This window comes from Malaclemys terrapin, chromosome 3 (genome assembly GCF_027887155.1).
Source record: "Malaclemys terrapin pileata isolate rMalTer1 chromosome 3, rMalTer1.hap1, whole genome shotgun sequence".
Taxonomy (NCBI): domain Eukaryota; kingdom Metazoa; phylum Chordata; order Testudines; family Emydidae; genus Malaclemys; species Malaclemys terrapin.
The window spans coordinates 9,977,570-10,000,000 of record NC_071507.1 but is presented as its reverse complement, the minus strand read 5'-3'; the positions used below and the strand labels follow the sequence as shown (position 1 = coordinate 10,000,000).

Below are 22,431 nucleotides of genomic sequence, written 5' to 3'. Positions count from 1 at the left end.
CTCTGAAGTCTGATCCAATGTTAAATGCTGTACCATTCACATGGTTAGTGCTGTAAAACTGCAGCCCCGGCCCTAGCCACTAAACAGAATGAAAATACTGAATAGCACCGGACCTAGGACTGACCTCTGTAGGACCCTACTGGATATGCCAGCCCAGTTTCATGGGGAACCACTGATAACTACTCTTTGAGTATGGTCTTTCAACTAGTTGTGTACCCACCTTATAGTAATTTCATCTAGACCACATTTCCCTAGTTTGCTTATGAGAATGACATGTGGGAGACAGTGTCAAAAGTCTTACTATAATCAACATATGTCACATCTACTGTTTCCTCCCTATCCCCTAGGCCGGAAACCCTGTCAAAGAAGGAAATTAGGTTAGTCTGGCATGACAAATCCAAGCTCACTATTCTTTATAACCATATTATCCTCTAGGTATTTACAAACTGTTTAATAATTTATTCCAGTATCTTTCCAGGCATCAAAGTTAGGTTGACTGGCCTATACTTATGAGCCACAAGTTGTAACTTGTACTTTGAAAATGTCTGCCTGCCTTTAGAAGGGACTGAATAACCAACCCAGGACAGCAAGGAACCTTTTACTTTATCTTGTACTGTGCAAGAGAACAACAATGGGGTGATCATTATTAAACATTCTTGAAAGCAAAACCACACACATTCCGTTGGATCAGCTGAGCCCAATTTTTTAGCAACATTTACCAAACATGTTTCCTATTAGTTTACCTAATCCAGCACTGAAAGTGGGGGATAAGAAAGCAAGGTCTATCTTGGCAGGTGACTATGATACAAATACTTTTTGTTCGTTTCAAGAGATTAAAGGAAAACATAATATCCCTGACGGCATTTCTCAAAATACTTTTAACTTAGAGATTTTCAGGCAAATAAAAAAAGATTAAAAACAAACCTTAGTAAAACGATTTTCATAGGCAAATTGATGTTGAATATAAGGCAAAGGTCTCTGCATTTTATTTTGGAAGCTTATATCAAATGTTATGTCCCACTTTCCTTTCCTTCAACAGACCTGGATTAAAGTGCGGCTGAAAGCAGGATCATATTAATCATATTCCAGATAAAGCATAGGTCGATTGACTAAAGGAGATAAAACCACCCTTGATTTTAAATGGTGTCTTTGATTTACAGTGTAAATGTTTTGGTGACCTTCTATTTTTCCATACAGCATGTAGGTTCGTAGTCTATTTTCACAAGTAGGAGCACTCATTCCAAAAATAGTAAATTTAAAAAAAGGACAGTGTTCACTTTTTGGGGGGGAATGTGCTTTGTGTACTATACTATGATGACTCCACAACAGAGAGCTGCATGTCTATTACAGACAGAAGGGATTTAAATGAAAGTGTTTCTCTTACTCGGGGATTATTTTCAAATCGGAGGATTAAATCAGCCATTACAAAATGTATTTTAAATGGGGTTTTTTGGTAGCAAGAAATTGTATCATAACAAACTGTTAATATTTATTTTCTACCTTCATGAAGATTTTCTGTTTGAAACTTTTATTTGTTTAAAATCTTAAGAAAAAAAATATTTTTGTAACATTTGCAACATCTAGAAAAGAAAGGGAAAGGGAGAGGAACATTATTCAACTGGCCCCTTACCTCTTCGTATCTGTCAAACACAGCTCCATCTTGCATAAAGGAAGGGACTGACTTCTGCCAGTTAAATTCATAAGGTTTTGCCATGATTATGTTTGAAAAACCTGAAATGAAATGGAAAGAAACAGCATAGTTCAATTGTTGCTTTCTATAAGGAAGACTGCATAGACTGTTGGAGACAAACAGCTGGCTTTCCTTGCAGCAAAACAGTTTATAAAAACACAGTTGTGGGTTTGCATATTAAGAGTTTTCCTCACATCATGTTATATTTTTTTATCAAAGATAAACTCATTTTAAAAGTAGAATACGACTGAAAAATGTTTTAAAGAGTGACTAAACATGACAATTATCCAAAAGATGACTGCAGATTGTATCATTAATAGGGCCCTACCAAATTCATGGTTTCCTCCCCCCGTGAAATCTGGTGTTAGGTGTGCTTTTACCCTATACTATACAGATTTCACACGGGAGACCAATCTTTCTCAAATTGGGGGTCTTGACCCGAAAGGGATTTGCAGGGAGTTGCAAGGTTATTTTAGGAGGGTCACGGTATTGCCACCCTTACTTCTGCGCTGCTGCCTTCAGAGCGGGGTGGCAGGAAAGTGGCAGCTGCTGACTGAGGGCCCAGCTCTGCAGGCAGCAGTGCAGAAGTAAGGGTGGCAATACCATACTATGTCATCCTTACTACTGCACTGCTGCTGGCAGCGGCTCTGGCTTCAGAGCTGGGCTCCCGGCCAGCAGCCGCTGCTCTCCAGCTGACCAACTCTGAAGGCAGCGCCGCCACCAGCAGCAGCGCAGAAGTAAGGGTAGCAGTACCGCAACCCCCCCTACAATAACCTTGCAACCCACCCCACAACTCCTTTTTGAGTCAGGACCCCTACAATTCTAACATCGTGAAATTTCAGATTTAAAATGGCTGAAATCATGAAATGTACGATTTAAAAAATCCTCTGACTGTGAAATTGACCAAAATGGACCGTGATTTTGGTAGGGCCCTAATCATTAATCTATTTAAATACCTGCTTAAATCAATGCAAGAGTTTAATTAGCTACAGCTTAATGTACACCTAAGTAACATTCATTAGCACAGCTGATAATATATGCAAGCATTTCACTGAAAGTAAGTGCTATAGCAGAATCACATACTAAAAAGCAAAATGTTTTTACATTTTTATTCTGGATTTTTTATTTCAGAAGCCATTTACTCTACACAGAAAACCAGCTATTTTCAGCAATATTTTTATATGCATCTCATATTATCTATATTTATATAGGATATGCAGGTATATTATGCAGGTAATGATTCACAGAAGAGAATCTGTAGAGGAGTAAAGAGTACGGAAGGAGGTTTATCTACCATTACTGTGGATTTTTGTACAAGTTGAACGACACGTGGACTAACAGTCACTATTAATTCAGGATCCAACTAAAACATCAGGGTACAAAGTGCATTTGAATATAGACAATGTTTTTTAAAAACCAACATAGTATGAGCAGGATACTATATCCGAACATGCCTTACTCATATTGCATCCCAGTGCAAATAGTGCCATCGCATACCATTTAACACCCTGTCAAATACTGAATTGACAGCATCTAATGTACAAATTGTTATCTCCAATTTGGCGGTGATTTGCCTGCTTACAAGTGCACTCTAGGATGCACAATATCCTGATAGTTCCAGTAAATGGATGGGTGGGAAACTCTTGTATTAACAATAATGCATGTTGAATTAGTGTGGAAGGTTGGGAATCTCTCTGCCTCAAGGGAATCAACAATTTAATTTTTTGAAACCATGTAATAGCATGGCTGCTTCCGGATTCAATCACGATATTTTATCCTATAAATGCTATCACCTATCTCATAGGTGAAAACTAGATTATAATCTGGAATTCGGTAATTTCATTGTTTTTAAAGTCAATAAACCTGGGGGGAGGGATGTATTTAAAACCTTAGGGGCCAGACACTAATGCTTTTATTCATGCTGCCCAGTATCCTGTTCTGTGAGAAGCTCCAGCTGATTTCAGTAGGACTGTTTGTCATCAGATACTACACGTTGTGAGGAAAGATGGCCGAATCTGGCTGTTAGTCATTATCAGGGCTCCAACTTAAAATCTTTGGTCCAGACTGAGGGGGGAGGGATAGCTCAGTGGTTTGAGCATTGGCCTGCTAAACCCAGGGTTGTGAGTTCAATCCTTGAGGGGGCCACTTAGGGATCTGGGGCAAAATCAGTACTTGGTCCTGCTAGTGAAGGCAGGGGGCTGGACTCGATGACCTTTCAAGGTCCCTTCCAGTTCTAGGAGATGGGATATCTCCATTAATTAATTAATTTATTTATTTATTTAGGCACTGCGCTCAGCAAGGGGTGGTGTGTAAGCACCGCCATCCCAGGAGTAATTCCAGGAGGCACTGTGTCAGACATGCCCAAGACACCCCTCTCCCAGGTTTCCTTCTTGGTCCCAGGTGGTCGTAATATGCTGCTAGCCTATATCAGCAGTATATAGGCGAGACAGCCAGTGAACGTATAGTACAACCAAGGCTCTGCCAATGCCCTGCCCACTTTGCACACACCTGTTCCAGGCAGGAGGTGACCAAGTATCCTTATTTATTCCTGTGCAACCAGACGCAAGGTCCAGATAACCCATCCTGGTGTGTAGTCCAAGTTGCAACTGAGCCTATATGATACAATTTTAGTCCTGATTCTGCACTCCTTACACAGATGAAACTCCTTCTGAGAGCAGGATGAGCCCTTCATGATTAAGGCTAACCTGTAATGGTAAGACTGTGACAAATGCAATCTGCCCTGAGTAAGAGGCAGTGCAAAGCCATACTACTCCACGAGCAGCCCAGACTCTGAGAGGCACAAGGAGGCAATATTTCCTATGTCTGGGCTGGCTCAAATGCACCCTGGCAGCCACAGTGAGGGGAGGAGAGTCAAGGCCCAGCCCATTCCACATACTTGCCAATCTATTCTCCACGCTTTTGCATGGGGGATGGCGTAGTGCCCCATGGAGAGTGTCCTTCCATCCACACGATGGGCTCAAGAGGGGTGCCCCTTTTCCCTAATGCAGGCACACTGGGCAAGCAATGATCTTGCCTAAATGAGCATAGCAAGACGCTTACCCAAGACTCGGGAGAAGTTTTACTACAGGCTGTGTAATCAGAGTTATGGAAAACTCCTTTGCAGTGTTTGTGCATTACAGAATTCTAAATAGCAGACTAAGATACTGTCAACCAGAATTAGAACATGGCTTCCATTAGGCAGAAAGAATGCTCTGAATTTCAACTTTTATTTGATTTTATCTTTAACTTCAGAACAGACATAAGTGTTCCCAAAATGAAGGACTGATATCTTCTTGCTCGCTCTTATCATAAAATTTCCTAACAAAAGAACAAATGGCCTCAAATGGCACCATTAGGAGACTTTGCCAGAGATTGTTTCAAGAACAGATACTTCTGATAAATTTTCCACTTAAAAAAATTGCCTTATTACGGGGAGGAAAACAACCCTGCATTTTTATGCTATTAGTCTTTTCACCTCCTGCCTTTTGTCAAACAGTCATTGATATATATATCAAAATACATAGATCAACAGCCTACATGAAACCAGCCAGACCTTCTGAATATGTGAGTTCAATTTATGTACTTTTACTATCAGAAAAGTAACTGGACAGTGATATATAACATAATTAACATTAATTCTCTGCTTCAGCTGAAAATGCTTCCATTTGCACTAATGTGTAAAACAATAGTCACTATATTCCCAATAAAAGGAATTAGTGGCTATAAATAATATTATCGATTCTTCTCAAGAAGAGAAGACAAAGGACGGGTTTGTGAATAAAGCCTGGGCCCAGGTTGTAGGGCACAGGGATTCTACTTGTGCTCTTCCACAAGCTTCTTCCATGACCCTGTCTGTGCACTCAGTATACCACTCCACAGTGGGAATGATGCGTACCTCATGGGGCTGTACAAGATTTTGAGATCCTTGCATGAAAGCCACCATAGTAGTATTATTTCCTTATTATTATTTAAAATTACATTTAAAATTTCAGTCTCTCCCCAGTTATGATTAAGGGGGAGCTGCCTTTTTCCTCACTCTCAGAAAATTGCAAGTTAGAGATCCCTGTCACAGTTCAGGGTGACAGCACCTGTCTACCCCCTCGGTGACCCACCAAGGGCATCTAACTTTAAGCTCTCAGCTCCTCAGCCATCACCTCTCTTGGGCAGAGACATGTCTCCCTCTCCGTCCTGACCAGGGTTTTTCCAGGCTGCACAATTTCCTGTCTACACTGTGATATCCCAGCAAGCTAGACTGCCTAAACAGGCCGGCATCTGCACTTTGCTTACTCTTTGAAGGCTATGAATAGCATAATTGCCAGCAGTAATAAGTTTTCACACAGCTCTTTCTAAGTAAGTATATTCATTCTTAAGGTGAAAGCATTACAGAGAAAACATTAAAAACCTATACCTGTGCTAAAAGCTTACCTAATGGTCACCGATCAGAATTATGGGGCCTCAGCAACGCAAAGTCCTTCCAAGCATTCCCAGGAAGAACTGCCTTCCCCAGCCTTGGACAAAGGCTCCCTGTCCATTTGCAGGATCAGAAAGAATCACAGAAGTGTAGGACTGGAAGGGTCATCCAGTCCAGTCCCCTGCACTCAAGGCAGCACTACATAATAACTACACCATTCCTGACAGCTGTTTGTCTAACCTGTTCTTAAAAACTTCCAAATGATGGAGGTTCCACAACTGCCCTAGGCAATTTGTTCCAGTGCTTAACCACCCTGACAGGAAGGTTTTCCTAACATCCAACCTAAACCTCCCTTGCCGCAATTTAAGCCCATTGCTTTTTGTGCTATCCTCAGAAGTTAAGAACAATTTTACACCCTGCTCCTTGTAACAACCTTTCATGTACTTGAAAACTGTTATGTCCCCCCGCAGTCTTCTCTTCTCCAGACTCAACAAACCCGATTTTTTTCTATTTTTCCTTATAGGACATGTTTTCTAAACCTTTAGTCATTTTTGGTGCTCTCCTCTGGACTTTCTCCAATTTGTACACATTTCAGAAAAGATGTGATGCCCAGAACTGTACACAATACTTCAGCTGAGGCCTAATCAGTGCAGAGTAGAGCAGAAGGATTACCGCTCGTGTCTTGTTTACAACATTCCTGCTAATACATCCCAGAATGTTTGATTATTTTGCAACAGCATTACACTGTTGATTCATATTTAGCTTGTGATCCACTAACCCCAGATCCCTTTCCGCAGTACTCCTTTTTAGGCCATCAGTTCCCATTTTGTATGTGTGCAACTGATTGTTCCTTCCTAAGTGGAGTACTTTGTATTTGTCCTTGTTGAATTTCATCCTATTTACTTCATATTATTTTTCCAGTTTGTCCAGATCATTTTGAATTTTAATCCTATCCTCCAAAGCACTTGCAACCCCTCCCAGCTTGATATCATCCGCAAACTTTATAAGTGTACTCTCTATGCCATTATCCAAATCATTGATGCAGACACTGAACAGAACCATAACCAGGACTGAGCCCTGTCTGACCCTGTCAAGGCTCCTTCCCCACTCTAAACTTTAGGGTACAGATGTGGGGGCCTGCATGAAAACTTCTAAGCTTAATTACCAGCTTAGCTCTGGTCCGCTGCCACCACTCCCAATGTGCTAATTCCCTTCCCTGGGTAGCCTTGAGAGACTCTTCACCAATTCCCTGGTGAATACAGATCCAAACCCCTTGGATCTTAAAACAAGGAGAAATTAACCATCCCTCCTCCTTTCTCCCACCAACTCCTGGTGGATCAAGATCCAAACCCCTTGGATCTAAAAACAAGGAAAATCAATCAGGTTCTTAAAAAGAAGGCTTTTAATTAAAGAAAAAGGTAAAAATCATCTCTGTAAAATCAGGATGGAAAATAACTTTACAGGGTAATCAAACTTGAAGAGCCCAGAGGAATCCTCTCTAGCCTTAGGTTCAAAGTTACAGCAAACAGAGATAAACACTCTAGTAAAAGGTACATTTACAAGTTGAGAAAACAAAGATAAAACTAACACGCCTTGCCTGGCTGTTTACTTACAAGTTTGAAATATGAGAGACTTGTTCAGAAAGATGTGGAGAGCCTGGATTGATGTCTGGTCCCTTTTAGTCCCAAGAGCGAACAACCACCAAAACAAAGAGCACAAACAAAAGCCTTCCCCCCACCAAGATTTGAAAGTATCTTGTCCCCTTATTGGTCCTTTGGGTCAGGTGTCAGCCAGGTTACCTGAGCTTCTTAACCCTTTACAGGTAAAAGGATTTTGGAGTCTCTGGCCAGGAGGGATTTTATATAGTATTGTACACAGGAGGGCTGTTACCCTTCCCTTTATAGTTATGACAGACCCCATTTGATATGGCCTTCCAGTTTGACTGTGAACCGTTTTCCAACCAGTTATGCACCCACCTTATAGTAGCTCCATCTAAGTTCTATCTCCTTAGTTTGTTTATGAGACGGTCATGCAAGACTGTATCGAAAGCTTTACTAGAGTCAAGATATACCACACCTACCGCTTCCCCCCATCCACAAGGCTTGTTAGCCTGTCAAAGAAGGCTATTATGTTGGTCTGACATGATTTCTTCTTGACAAATCTTTGCTGGCCTCTAGAGACTCCAGTTTGAATGAGTAAACGCCAGACTCTCCAGGTGGTGGTACTTCCCCAGCTGGAGGTGTTACAACCTATGTGAATTTGTCTAATGCACCCTCTCACTGTTCTTAGTTCTTGGAGGGGCTGTGGTCATCGTCCTCCATGGAATTACATATAACCCCTGGCCTACAATACTGCATCAGACCAATGGTCCATCTAGCCCAGTATCCTGTCTTCCAACAATGGCCAATACAGGATGCTTCAAAGGGAATGAACAGAACAGGACAATCATCAAATGATCCATCCCCTGTAATCCAGTCCCGGCATCTGGCAACCGAAGGCTTAGGGAAACTCATAGCATGGGGTTGCATCCCTGACCATCTTGGCTAATAGCCATAGATGGCCTGTTCTCCGTGAATTTTTGAATCCAATTATAATTTTGGCCTTCACAACATCTGCTGTCAACAAGTTCCACAGGTTGACTGTGCATGGTGTGAAGTACTTCTTCATGTTTGTTTTAAATCTGATGCCTATTAATTTCACTGGGTGACCCCTGGTTCTTGTGTTCTTTGAAGGAGTAAATAACACTTTCTCCACTCCATTATTGATTTTATAGACCTCTATCACACCCCCTTAGTTGTCTCTTTTCAAAGCTGAATAGTCCCAGTCTTTTAAATCTCCCCTCATATGGAAGCTGTTCCATAACCCTAATCATTTATGTTGCCCTTCTCTGTACCTCTTCCATTTCTAGTATATCTTTTTCGAGATAGGGTGACCAGGACTGCACGCAATATTCAAGCTGTGGGCGTACTTATAGCTTTATAGTGGCAATACAATATTTACTGTCTTATTATCTACCCCATTCCTAACGGTTCCTAACATTCACTTAGTGTTTTTGACTGCCACTGCACACTGAGCAGATGTTTTCAGAGAACATCCACATGATGCCAAGATCTCTTTTTTGAGTGGTAACAGCTAATTTAGACCCCATCATTTTGTATGTATAGTTGGGATTATGCTTTTCAATATGCATTACTTAGCATTTATCAACATTTAAATTCATCTGCCATTTTGATGCCCAGAGACAACATGGGTGAGGTAATATCTTGCATATACTTGTTTGTGTGTGTGTCTCTGTCTAAATATATGGATATTTATATGTTACCCAGTTTTGTGAGATCCCTTTGTAACTCTTCGCAGTCTGCTTTTATCTTGAGTAATTTTGCATCATCTCCAAACTCTGCCACCTCACTGTTTACCCCTTTTTCAAGCTCATTTATGAATATGTTGAACAGAGCTGGTATCAATAGAGATCCCTGGGGGACACTACTATTTACCTCTCTCCATTCTGAAAACTGACCATTTATTCCTATTCTCCCTCCCCTCCCCCCCGCTTTTAACCAGTTACTGATCCATGAGAGGACCTTCCCTCATATCCCTTGGCTGCTTACAAGCCTTTGGTGAGGGAGCTTATCAAACACTTTCTGGAAGTCCAAGTATACTATATCCATTGGATCACCCTTGTCCACATGGTTGTGGATCCCCTTCAAAAATGATACTAGATTGGTGAGACATGACTTCCCTTTACAAAAGCCCTGTTGACACTCCCCCAACAAATCACGTTCATCTATGTGTCTGATAATTCTGTTATTTACTATAGTTTCAACCAATTTGCCTGGTACTGAAATTAGGCTTATCGGCCTGTTATTGCCAGGATTGCCCCTGGAGCCTTTTTAAAAAATTGGCATCACATTAGCTATTCTCCAGTCAGGGCTGGCTCCAGGCACCAGCTTACCAAGCAGGTGCTTGGGGCGGCCACTTCCGAGAGGGGTAACACGTCCAGCTGTTCGGCGGCAATTCGGCGGACGGTCCCTCACTCCTGCTCGGAGCGAAGGACCTCCCGCCGAATTGCCGCCACAGATCGCAACTTTTGTTTGTTTGTTTGTTTGGCTGCTTGGGGCGGCCAAAACCCTGGAGCCAGCCCTGTCTCCAGTCATCTGGTACAGAAGCTGAGTTAAGCAATAGGTTATATACCATAGTGAGCAGTTCTGTAATTTCATATTGGAGTTCCCTCAGAACTCTTGGGTGAACACAATCTGGTCCTGGTGACTTATTCCTGTTTAGTTTATCAATTTGTTCCAAAACCTCCTCTACTGACACCTCAATCTGGGATAGTTGCTCAGATTTGTCACCTACAAAGAATGGCTCAAGTGTGGGAATCTCCCTCACACCCTCTGCACTTGAAGACTAATGCAAAGAACTCATATAGCTTCTCCACAATCGCCTTTTCTTCCTTTAGCACCTCGATCATCCACGGATTGTTTGGCAGGCTTCCTACTTGCAATGTACTTTTAAAAAATTGCTGTTACTTTTTGTCTTTTGCTACTTGCTTTTCAAATTCTCTTTTGGCCTGCTGAATTACTCTTTTACAATTGACTTACCAGAGTTTATGCGCCTTTCTATAAACTTAATACAGTAAGATCCCCCGAAGATATTGCAGGAAATTGCCGTATCTGTCACACCCTTTTATCAATAATATGAAAATCATATCTAGTGCATCTTACAGACTAAGAAAACCTGGCATTCGTTGTAACTTCAAAACTATAAACAATGAGTTTTAGAAAATTGTTTTCAAAACAAGCAAGGCTTGATTTTGTTAACAGTATAGTATAAAACTACAACCAAGCTGGAGTCATTTATGTATTTAATTTATGTTACTGACTTGTAGATTGCTGTTCATGGTAATGACTAGGAGCATATTTATAGAAGTTAAAAGAAATAACATATGTAAATCTACCCACAATGTGTAGCGTAAGTAACACATCAGCTGCTATCAACAACCTTGCTGTCATTTTGTCTGGAATAAAAAAACCAAAACACACAATATAAAATAAAAGGCAAAGAAAATAAGCATAACCGAATACATATGTTTTGCATTGTGCTCTGATACCCACTAGATCAGAGCTCTGGCAAACCACAAAAGGGAGTGGAGTCCAGAGCTGTCCACTTAGAAATCCTGGCACTGGTCCTAGAAAGCTAACTCAGGAACCAGCAGCAAGAGCTACCCAAATGACTGTAACTCCCTGATGGGCTAGATTACAGGCTTCATATTAGGGTGACCATCTGCATTGCAATGAACTAAAGGGCAACTGTATGAAAAATACAGGATAACGCTTATTTTTAAAGGAATCCCATCCCGTGCCCTCCCGCTGTTTTAGTCATGACACAAGATCTTACAGCAGTATCACACAGTATGATCCTTTGCATGACAACATGCATTGGCTCAGATAAAAAGTTTTTTACTAGCAGGGAGGTAGGCGCCGATAAAGGCCACTCAAAATACAGGCCATGTGGTTCACCCCAAAAAAAAAAGCTGCCAGCAGCTCAAGTCGCAGTGGATGCAGGCTGCTGTATTCTGTGCTCTAGATCATGAGACATGAAACACTGCTCTTAGGGACTGTGAGGAAGAATATCATTCCACTATCAGACCCTTCTATCGGTGGTTTGGGAAGACCGTTTTCAATTTCTTAACTTCCACCAGTGGTTATAGAGAAGAGACCCTTAAATGCCCTCTCCACAGATTCATAGATTGTAAGGCCCACAAAGTCTATTATAGTAGGTTAGTCTGACCTCCTGCATAACACAAACCAGAGAATTTCACCCAGTGATTCTTGCAATGAGCCCAATAGTTTGTGGTTGAACTAAAGCATGTCTTTTAGAAAGACACTCAGTCTTGATACAAGACTCCCAGTAAAGGAGAATTCACCACCTCACCAGACAAGCAGTTCCAATGGTTAACTATCCTTACTAGTTAATATGTGCATCTATTTCCATTTGATCTTTGCTGTGTTCAGCTTCCAGCCCTTGAACGATAGGTCTATTAAAGAGCTCTGTAGTGTCGGGTATCTTCTCCCCGTTTAGGTACTTGCACTACATGATCAAGTTGTCGCGTAACTTCCTCATAGATCAACTAAACAAATTGATCTCTTTAGTCTCTTGCTGTAAGGCATATTTTCCAGGCTACAAATCATTCTTGTAGAAATTCCCTGACCCCTCTCCAGACTTAACAAGTTTAAAGCATGGAGGCCAGAACTGGACATAGTATTCCAGTAATCGTCTCCCTATTGCTGTATACAGAGGTAATATCACCTCCCTTCACCTGCTCAGTGCACCCCTTTTAATATAGCCACAACATGTTGGGTTTCTATGGCGACATCTACACTATGATCTATGGTTGTGATTCCTAGCCCACATACGTGTATCTGCACTGACTCGATGAGCACTAGCACGAGTATAAATAGCAGCGTAGCTGCGTTAGCATGGACAGCAGCAATGGTGGCATGGCTTAGCTGTGCTGAGTACATACCCATAGGGTTCAGGTGGGTTTGTACTCGGCCTGCTGCCCATGCTACCGCAACTGCACTACTATTTATACTCCTGCTAGCAAAATGAGTATGTGTAGGCAATTGGGAATCACACCCCTAGCTCATTGTGTAGACATAGCCTATAATGACACCTAAATTCTTCTCAGAGTTGCTGCTTTCCAAAATATACTTCCCTTTCTTCTAAGCAGGGGCTAAAGACTTTCCTCCTATTTCTTTGACCTTGCATGAATCCTGGCCTATCAAGAGATCCACATCTCTGTGTTAGTGACTCGTCCTTGTTGTTATTTAACACCACACCAATCTCCCCATCAGCTCCGCTCTCTATCAGGTCAATAATGTTTACGGATGACCTGTGATAGAGGAAGCCTGAGTAGAAGATGGCTAGAATACCAGTAGTGGAAGTCAGACTGATTACAACAAGTAAGATTTTTAAGCCATATACTGTGGCAGCTGCGCGGGAGATGAAGAAATAGTTCTTCGCCTCAACAAAAGCTCTACTCAGTCTCAACAAACCTCTCTCTGCTCCCTCCTCCTCCTCCTAAACCCCACAGCCCTAACATTTACCAAAGAGATAAATGCACCCCCTTAGACCTCTTTTTTAAACACCGATTTCTCCCAATCAGTTCCTGAGTAGTTCAAATTATTATAAATGAACTATAAATATACAATTTCACCATGATGTTCCAACATTTTATTTGATTGCATATATATTCCTCACGATTAGTATTAAGAACTATACATCTTTAAGACATGTAATAACAATTCAAACCTCTGAAGACTTGACTGAGAGAATTAGGGAATTTAGGAATCAGCTCTAAAGGCAGGCAAAGGGTATTTTCAAGGACTTCAAATACCCATCCTGAAACAAAATACAGCCGTTTGAAAAAAGAAAAAAAAAAAAGATTAAAATACAAATTCTCTCACTCTTTATTTTTAATAAAAATGTTTTCTGAGTAAACGAGTACAAGTACCATAGCATTCCTTTCGCATCTACAGAAAAAGAATTCAAATAAAACACATATTGGGATTTGATCAGTGGGACACAACTAGATTCATCTCCACAAACGCTGCAGTCAAATGCCTCCTGAGCTATCTCCCAGGGCTGAAACCAGGGCAGGGCAAGGAGGGCAGCCGCCCAGGGCTCAAAGTTGGAGGGGGTTGGAAAAATGGGGCAGCTTGTGGGGAGCAGAGTCACCTGTCCCCGTCCCCAGATTTCTGCCTTCCATTTTGCACAGAGGTTTTCAAACTGTGGGGTGCACCCCTCTAGCCAGCGGATTGGAAGCTGGTGGGAGACCCCCAGCCTGCCCCTGCCACTGGCTCACTGCCCTGTGGGATCCGGGGTGCTGTCTGGCTGCCTGGCAACCCTCCTGGCCCTGTTCCTTGAGCCAGGCTGCCTCTGCGCACCCGTGTGCTCCGCCGACAGGGTGGGCAGCACAAATCTGACCTGTGCCCCAATGCGCTTTTGCCTCTCTCCTGAAGGAGTCCGGTGCCAGCTGGCGACACCCTCTGGAGCTGACCCCTGCCTGTGGAGCCCGGCTGCCGTGACATGCTCCCCAAGGCACTTGCTCAGGAGAAGCAGCAGAATCAGGAGTGCCAGGGCAGTGGTGAGCAAGCACCTCTGGGAGCACCTCCTGGCAGCCGGGCTCTGTGGGCAGGGGCTGGCTCCAGGCTCCTTCGGGGAAGACGCAAGAGCACATCAAGGGCACAGTTCAGAGCTCTGCCGCCCATCCTGCCTGAGGAGCACCCAGGTGTGCAGAGGCAGCCCGGATCGGGGAGCAAGGCAGGAAGGGCTGCTGGGCAGCCAGCCAGTGCCCCGTCTCCCACAGCGCAGAGAGCCGGGGGCCTGAGCAGGCCGGGCAGCTGACACCAGCTTCTGATCCTCCAGCTCCTGGCAAGAGGCGACTTTTTCAAACTGGGGGAGGAGGGGGCTCGCCCCACATTTGGAAAACCTCTATACTAAATGGGACGCAGAAATCTGGCAGGGGACACATGACCGCGCATGCCCCCCCCCCCCCCGCCATGCGTCACCTCTAGGGGCCACAAATATGTTTGCTTGCCCAGGCGCTAAAATGCCTAGCTATGGCTCTACTATCGCCCTCTCTTTTAACACTGATTTATCCCCGAGGCCATACTTTGGGCAATAGGAAATAAAGCACCTCTTGATTTACCTCAGGAGCACTTACAAGCTTCAGTAAAAAACAAAACAAAGAAACCATCTTCAAAACAGTAGTCTTAGACTTAAATGTTTTCCTCTAAAATAAACTTCACTGCAATAACCATGAAATCAATTGTCAAAATCCCGACCTTTTCTTTCCTTGGCCACAAAAGGGCAAGGCAGAACTGTACCAGAGGAGGAAAGGTTTCAGTTAATATAAAACACACACGCTGTCCACATTTGGGGTGAGGGGCAATAGTCTACATTAATTCCACAGGCCACGCTTAAGTGCTGGAGGGGACTCCTTAGAGCTCCTGTGAGCCTCTGGTCAATATTGTGCCACCCAATTTGAAAGGAAGGCCGGGAGGATTCCTAATGAAGCTCACCCCCTCTCTGGGCAGTTAAATCACATTGTCTAGATGTGGCTTCTCTCTGTTCATCGATCATAACAATACTACTGAAAAATTATTCATATTTATCTTTGGAATAAGCATTACCGAGGAGGCTCACTCCCATAAGCTTGTCATCCCATGCCTGCCTCTTCAAATCACACAAACTAAACTCTGTGCTATACCATTAATATACTCAGTTAAGGGTGTATCTACACTGTCATGTAAGCCCAGGGTATGAACTCAGGCTCAAGCCTGACTCCTGCTTCCATCTACACATAAATTGTGATAAAACTAGGGCTTGGCGGGGAGGTCCAGGCTTGAGTCAAGCCAGGACTCAGGGTTCAAGCGCTAGTGTTTTGTACTGTAGATGTAGTCCTACTGGACTCATGCACTTGGAGACTGCCAAAAGTATTCCTCAATCTCACGGGTCAACTTTCTTTGCACAAAGTTTTCAGTCAAGTTTTCTCACACTGCACCACGAACAAAGGGCTCGAGCAGCCAGATTTTGGGAGGGCACGAGGAAGTTTGGGATACAGTAGCTGGACTTGGCCCCACATAATGCAGTGCAGAAACTGGAGCCCCAAGATGGGATGTAGGATTCAATAATTCCTAACCTGGGGTTACAAATGAGTGTAGATGCTCAAGCCCTCAATCAACAAACACAGAGTCTGTTAACTCGAGTTCTACTAACCCTGGGCTTACATTGCAGTGTTGACATACCCAACGTTTTCAGGAACAAATTGTAGACATCTTCAGAAAATTATAGCTTAAATCAATCTTGTTTGCCCAGTGGCATTTCTTTATTCCTTTGTTAAGCATTTTTCATTTATTTTGGAAAACAAATGAATATATTCCTTATGTCTGCATCTCTGTGCAAGCACACACAGCTTTCCGCTCCCTACTCTTTGGGTAAACAAGGCTTATCAGACAACATCCCCAATCCTGCAGTCAGGTCTATGCAGACAGACTCTTACATTACATAAAGTCCCACTGAAGTCAATGGGGCTCTGTGCACGTGCTGCAGTCTACCCAAAGAGAGAAAATATTTCCGCAGGATCATGGCCTAAAGGGAGAAAATATTTCTGCAAGCCTCTCACTAAAATGACAGCACATCAATGCAACTTTTGTAAACATTTCTCACTCCTTTCTTAGTGAGGTCCATTATTTAGTCAGGCTGTAAATGCACCTTGCTATGCAAATATTGCAATAATTGCTAGATCTTTATAGGAAGAAAGCGCTTATATTTTTGCATATTCATCTTTTAAAGTCAAGTTTATTTGAGCCTTAAATATACCAGTATGATAATATGGGGGTGGGAGAGAAGAGTACAGAATGTATGTATTTTTAAATATAAAGTTCTAGTTTCTATATTGGAACTGAGAACTCTGAGTACATTGTACTAACCATGAGCTGCTCTTATGTGAGCTCTGTGTTATAAGTGATGGTGAGAATCACATGACTGAATTTTGAGAGCCCATTCAGAATCATAATACATTTTCAAGATTTCAAAGCACTATCCAGGCTCTCTTGTAGAAATTACAGTCAAATAATTACCTCTTTCATAAATGTGCCCTTTCATCAGGTTATTTTTAAATTTGCTTGCTCCCATAGCTAATGCAAGCGATGAAAAACATTGCTCCCAGGAACAAGGTCCAGAGCACCAGATGATTTAGCAAAGCTCTGATACTTGAGCATGTAGGACTCCCCAGCGGTCATTTTATTTTCCATTTTGTTTTAATGGCTGCCCATAAATGCATGGAGGTCAATCGCAGACAGAGAGACGACCACTTTAAATTAAGCTCTTTGTTAGTATTCTGAACAAGTTCACCGAGACTGTACCTAGTAGAGCTTATCTGCACTTGGAAATGCATCAATCATTGACAATAGGCATTACCAACCAACGGCCTCTGACATGGTGCTAAACATGGATTGGTCCTGTCTAAGTTTGTGGTTTGACCTATGGCTCCATTGTCCCTGTTTCCGACAACTGTTCTCCGCAACAGGTACATTTCCTATTGTGGACAGAGTTTAAGAGTGGACCACAGGTCAAGTCTTATCGATGAGCTTTTCATCTTTCCTTGGGTCATTTTCTGTCCAGCCTGGTTTGTCAGCTCTGTCACTATCAGGCAATTCCTGCTGTTTGGCCAGCCACCTTATCCATCCTAGGTCTTTCACCGCCTGATATAGGAGAGGCCAACCCACTGGCACACACTTCCTAGACCCTGACTGAGCCATCCCACTTGTGAACAGATTTGAAAGCACAGAAACAGGTAGTCTTCAAAATGGCTAACAGGAATTTGTAACAGTATAACAACAGAATGTTTTGAGAATTAAAAAGAATATTTCAAACACATATTATATGAAATTTCTTTAAATCCAGATGATTCACCTGGGGCCAAATCCTGACAAAGTTCCATCATTTTTACCAAGTTCACTGACTTCTGTGGTAGTTTCTAAATAAGGACTAACAGGGAAAAACGGAAGGCAGACCAAGGAGTTGGCCCTTGAACGCTAAGGGTCAAAACCTTCAAAATATAGCTCACGTGAATACTCCCACTGAAGTGTTTGCAGGATCACTGTACAAATTGGAATTGTTCTGAATTTGTAGCTCAGACACGAAGGCTATATCTACACTTAAACCACTGCAGTTGCACTGCTGCAGTGCTTCACTGTAGACTCTCACTACAGCAACAGGAAGGGTTCTCCCATCACTGCATTTAATTTCCCTCCCTGAGAGGTGAGAGCTGGGTCAATGGAAGAATTCTTCCATCAACCTAGCACTGTCTAGGATTTTAAACACCCCAGGCGGCATAGCTGGGTTGACCTAATTTTTTTAGCGTAGATATGACCTAAGGTGGTGAGTGCTACTGAATCATTAGTGAACTCAAAGTAAATACATTCTGAACAATCATTCAATCAATTTGTAACTTTGTGTTGGGGCAGACGTAAATGGAATTTGCTTTATTTTTTAGAAATTATGCCCTTTTCTACAGTGTGGTATAGAAAGAGAATGATCAGCACTGATTATTAGCAATAATCTTGAGAAAGAGTTTAATTGTACTAATACCACCTCTGCAACAATAAAAGAACAGAAAACTTCCAACATGTTTATGTTAAATGCCCACCATTTGGAGAATTTTCTATGAAATGGAGAAATTCTGATACATGACTTTTTTTTAATTGAGTACAGCGAAAATATGTCTCAGCTGATCCTTTAGATCTCCCTCTTTCATCACAGTGATGCATGCTAAATATGGGAATGATAACTAAATCATTTGAGACTTGGAGCAAATGATTTCTAATTTGTCCTAAAATTATCAACTCTACTTTTACCTAAAGTCAGTCACTTAAATAACTGAAATGTTTTTAATTAGTGCTGCTTTCACAAGCCTCAATTATACTTTTCCCAAAAAGGACCTATAAAAACATAAATGTATGTATACCTACACTGATTACACAGAACTTAAAAATTCACTGGGCCATATTCTGTTCTAATGGCTTGATCCAAAGTGCCCTCAAGTCAATTGGCATCTTTCCACTGACATCTATGGGTTTTGGGTCAGGCCCTACATTACAGTGTTTTGTAATCTACAGTAAATCCATTAGCTTCAATTGGTGGTTGGAATCAGAATTTAGGTCAGTGAAATTTGAAATTTCTGCTAAAAACTAAAAGAATGATGTTCTGGGATTTTTAATAGTATATTTCCAGAAAAACATCAACAAAAATGGTCTGTCACAGGCAGGGCCGCCCGGGGGGGCGCAAGTGGGGCAATTTGCCCCAGGCCCCACAGGGGCCCCCATGAGAATATAGTATTCTATAGTATTGCAACTTTTTTTTTATGGAAGGGGCCCCCGAAATTGCTTTGCCCCAGGCCCCCTGAATCCTCTGGGCAGCCCTGGTCACAGGAAAAAAAAAAAAAAGACAGCAGAAAAATGCATATGGTAATTCCATATTACTCACAATGCATATGGTAATTCCAATTTCCTGTAACTTCTAGTACCATAAAGGCTGATTTACGTAAGGAATCATAATCCCAGAACTGTACTCATCCAACTGCAGTATATTACCAATCCTAAGCATTCCAAAATCATAGGTCAGACTCCAAAAAATCATGAGCTTTAAAATATAAACGTTAGGTTCTTTTTATTTGCCTTCTGGGATGTGAACCCTAAATGCTCTTATTTTCAAGCTTTTCTTGGCAGCCAGGAGGTCTAAAAACTTTATTTTTTTTTTAATTAAAAGACAAGATGACATTTTCATGTAACAGGACTCCAGGAGCTAGGATTTTAATAAAAAATGCTAAATATCACAAGACTTGTGATAAACTGCAAGGGTTGGCAATGCTGCAACTGATTATGTCAACAAAGGAAGTAATGAAAGTAAAAAAGAGCCACATTAATCTCAATTCTATTGAAAACAGGAAAAATCTGATATTTGCTAAATGAGTAAGGATCCTGACATCCTTCCTCAGACAAGACCTCCACTGACATCTGAGATCAGTTAAAGTCATACATGAGAAAAGACTTCAAGATTTGACACACAAGTTGTATATAGAGATTAATATTCTAATTAATCAAAAAAGTATAATTAACACATCAGAGTTGGACTCTGTTTCTTTAGAAAAAAATGTTCAGTGTCCTAATACTAACTTTCTCTTTTAGCTGTGAGAGAGCAAGGGAACTTTATTTTATATAGCATTAAAATAAGAAGAACGTACCTTTTCCTATTACATCTCAGGCTTAACTTAACGCTCCCAGGACCAATTAATGGCATGTAGAATTAAATTGTCTAAGAATGTGGATGATGCTGTAGTTTTATCTCCAGCTAGGCTGTGAGTAGTGTTAGAAGACATTTAGTATTTATTTTTGATTATGATGGTGCCAAGCATGACATTTCCTGGAAGCCAACTCCCCAGGTAGTAATAAGGAATGAGTTAGACTTTAAAGAAGGCAATGGTTTGTATAATGGTTGCCTGGGATCTTTTTGTAATTACTATAGCATGTGTTATATGTACTCCATATATCTTCATTGAAGAAGCAGTGGCTTCTATTAAATGTAATGACTTCACCCTGTGGCTGTCAATTGAGGGCAGCTTCAAAACAAGGGCTGCTTCTATTAACAAAAAATACTTACCACTTCTAAAGCATGTACACCATTTTCAAAAGAAGGTAACACTGACCTTCTGATGAGCTAGGCAACTCCTGACATTTTGTCAATGAGCGTGATGAATTTTACAGCAAAGAGTCAGAACCGATTTTATGTAACGGGATAGTTAGTGTTTTATTTCCATTGTTTTGAATGTATAATTGCAATAAGTAACAGATTTTTTTTAAAACCTGTTAATATTTGTTGATCCATCTTGTATACACCACTCTGAAACAACCGTACTAATTACTTGCATCATCTTACAGAAGCATTAATCAAATTATGTCAAAGATTTTGGCCCTTAGGATTTTGATGGCTGTGGAAGATTTTGAGGAGAAATAAGACAAAATCTAATTTTTCCTCTAAATCTTCCACAGCAATCACACATACACAGAGTAATGTTAGAGTGGACATATAGCAGATATTTTTCTGAGGAGTAGGTGACAAGTACTTTATATAAGAAGCCAGCTTGGGCCAAAAATAAAAAAAATAAATAGGTAAATAACTAATTACCGATAAACAAGGGGGGATACAAGGACAGGTTGCTCCAGATTGCTATATATGAGACGTAGATACCGTACATCATTTACACAGTTATTTCTGCAAAATCAGAATCTTTTTCCAAAGGTGCAATGTTAACCAGGCACATTGCCTACACCCAGAATGCTTAGTTTCTTCAGTACCAAGCCATTAGCTCTAGTGTCTTTAGGTTGGTATGAAAGACCATCACTCCCCACATACAGTGGGCAAAGTCAGTGTTAACCTATGAGTAACAGTACCAGATCTGGAGTAGGTCCACTCAAGAATGATGTATTGGCGCATACTGATCTAATTTCACAGAAGGACTAGGGTAAAACAAAATATTTAGAGAAAACAGCAGCTCATGAAAGCTTATAGATCATACATATTCCTGTGAATGGTGGTAATGGCTAAAAAAGAATCACGGGTTTCTTTCGCATACTAACAGATAATATAGGGATGAAATTTGTCTACACTGTCAATTAGTTGGTCTAGGGAAGGTTACAGAGACATTTTGATTTCTGAACACTTATTATCCCATTACTGTGGCCAAGTAGAAGGTAATTCCTTGTTGATTTAGGTGGCGAGATTGCTGGGTTTTGCAGAGACTTTAGATTGGCTCTGCCATCTTGACTGGTCTTCCATGATCTGCTTCTACATTTTTAGAGCTGTGTGTTTTGATACTAAATTAAGCTGGGTTATTAGTTGCCAAACCATTTCCCAGTAATGTCAATTAAGAGACTGTGAGCTGTCTCTGGCCCTTAGTGCTCCAAATCCAGAATATTTCCACCGAGATTTACAAAGCTATTTCTGTGGTTTAATCTGTTAGAGACACAACTTAGTACTTGAAATGAGGATTTTAACAAGGATTCAGCTGGGAATACATGGAGACACCACTAAGCGGCTGTGCTGCATCATGTGATCTCGAGGATTTGTCTACACTACAATTAAAACACACACAGCTAGCCCATGTCAGCTAATTCAGACTTGCGGGGCTCAGGCTGTGGGGTTCTAAAATTGTAGTGTAGCTGTCCAGACTAGGGCAGTGTAGACATTCAAGACATCCAGCCCAAGCCTGAACATCTACGCTGCAGTTTTATAGCCCTGCGGCCCACACCCCGTGAGCATGAGTCAGCTAAGATGGGCCAGCCCTGGGTGTTTTACTGCACTGAAGACATAACCACAGACAGCTGCATTTTAGTCATTAGGAAAAGAGCCTTGGAATCCTCCGAGACGAAAAGGAGATAATTTATTAATTACAAACATTGTGACTTTTAAAGAAAGGCAATGAAAACTTCCTAAGGAATGATTTGAGGGTTATTTTACTTTAGCTTTTATTTTAAATGCCAATAAAATTACTTTTTAAAATAGCAATGACTAATGAATGTGTAAATTTATATTAAAACGAAATAAAATGCACAAATAAGCCACCCCTTATGCAAATGCTTTGGGAACATTCTCTTCTCTTTCCAAAGAGCTATCTAAACCCAGCTCTAACATTATTAAAATGTAAGGAAAGGGCAAGATCACATCTCTTCAATATCTTTTAAATCTGTGTGTGTTTGTAGTAATCCCT

General features: G+C 41.4%; 1 protein-coding gene across 5 annotated transcripts in view; it reads right to left on the bottom strand.

Annotated features, from left to right (window-relative positions):
* The window catches only part of PLCB4 (phospholipase C beta 4), a 322,471-nt gene that overhangs the window by 132,832 nt on the left and 167,208 nt on the right, over positions 1-22,431 (bottom strand). For all 5 annotated transcript variants that reach the window (XM_054022802.1, XM_054022803.1, XM_054022801.1 and 2 more), the window contains exon 4: positions 1,631-1,731. In XM_054022802.1, the coding sequence (XP_053878777.1) occupies positions 1,631-1,714 (84 nt within the window). In that variant the 5' untranslated portion in view covers positions 1,715-1,731. The remainder of the gene's footprint in view (positions 1-1,630; positions 1,732-22,431) is intronic.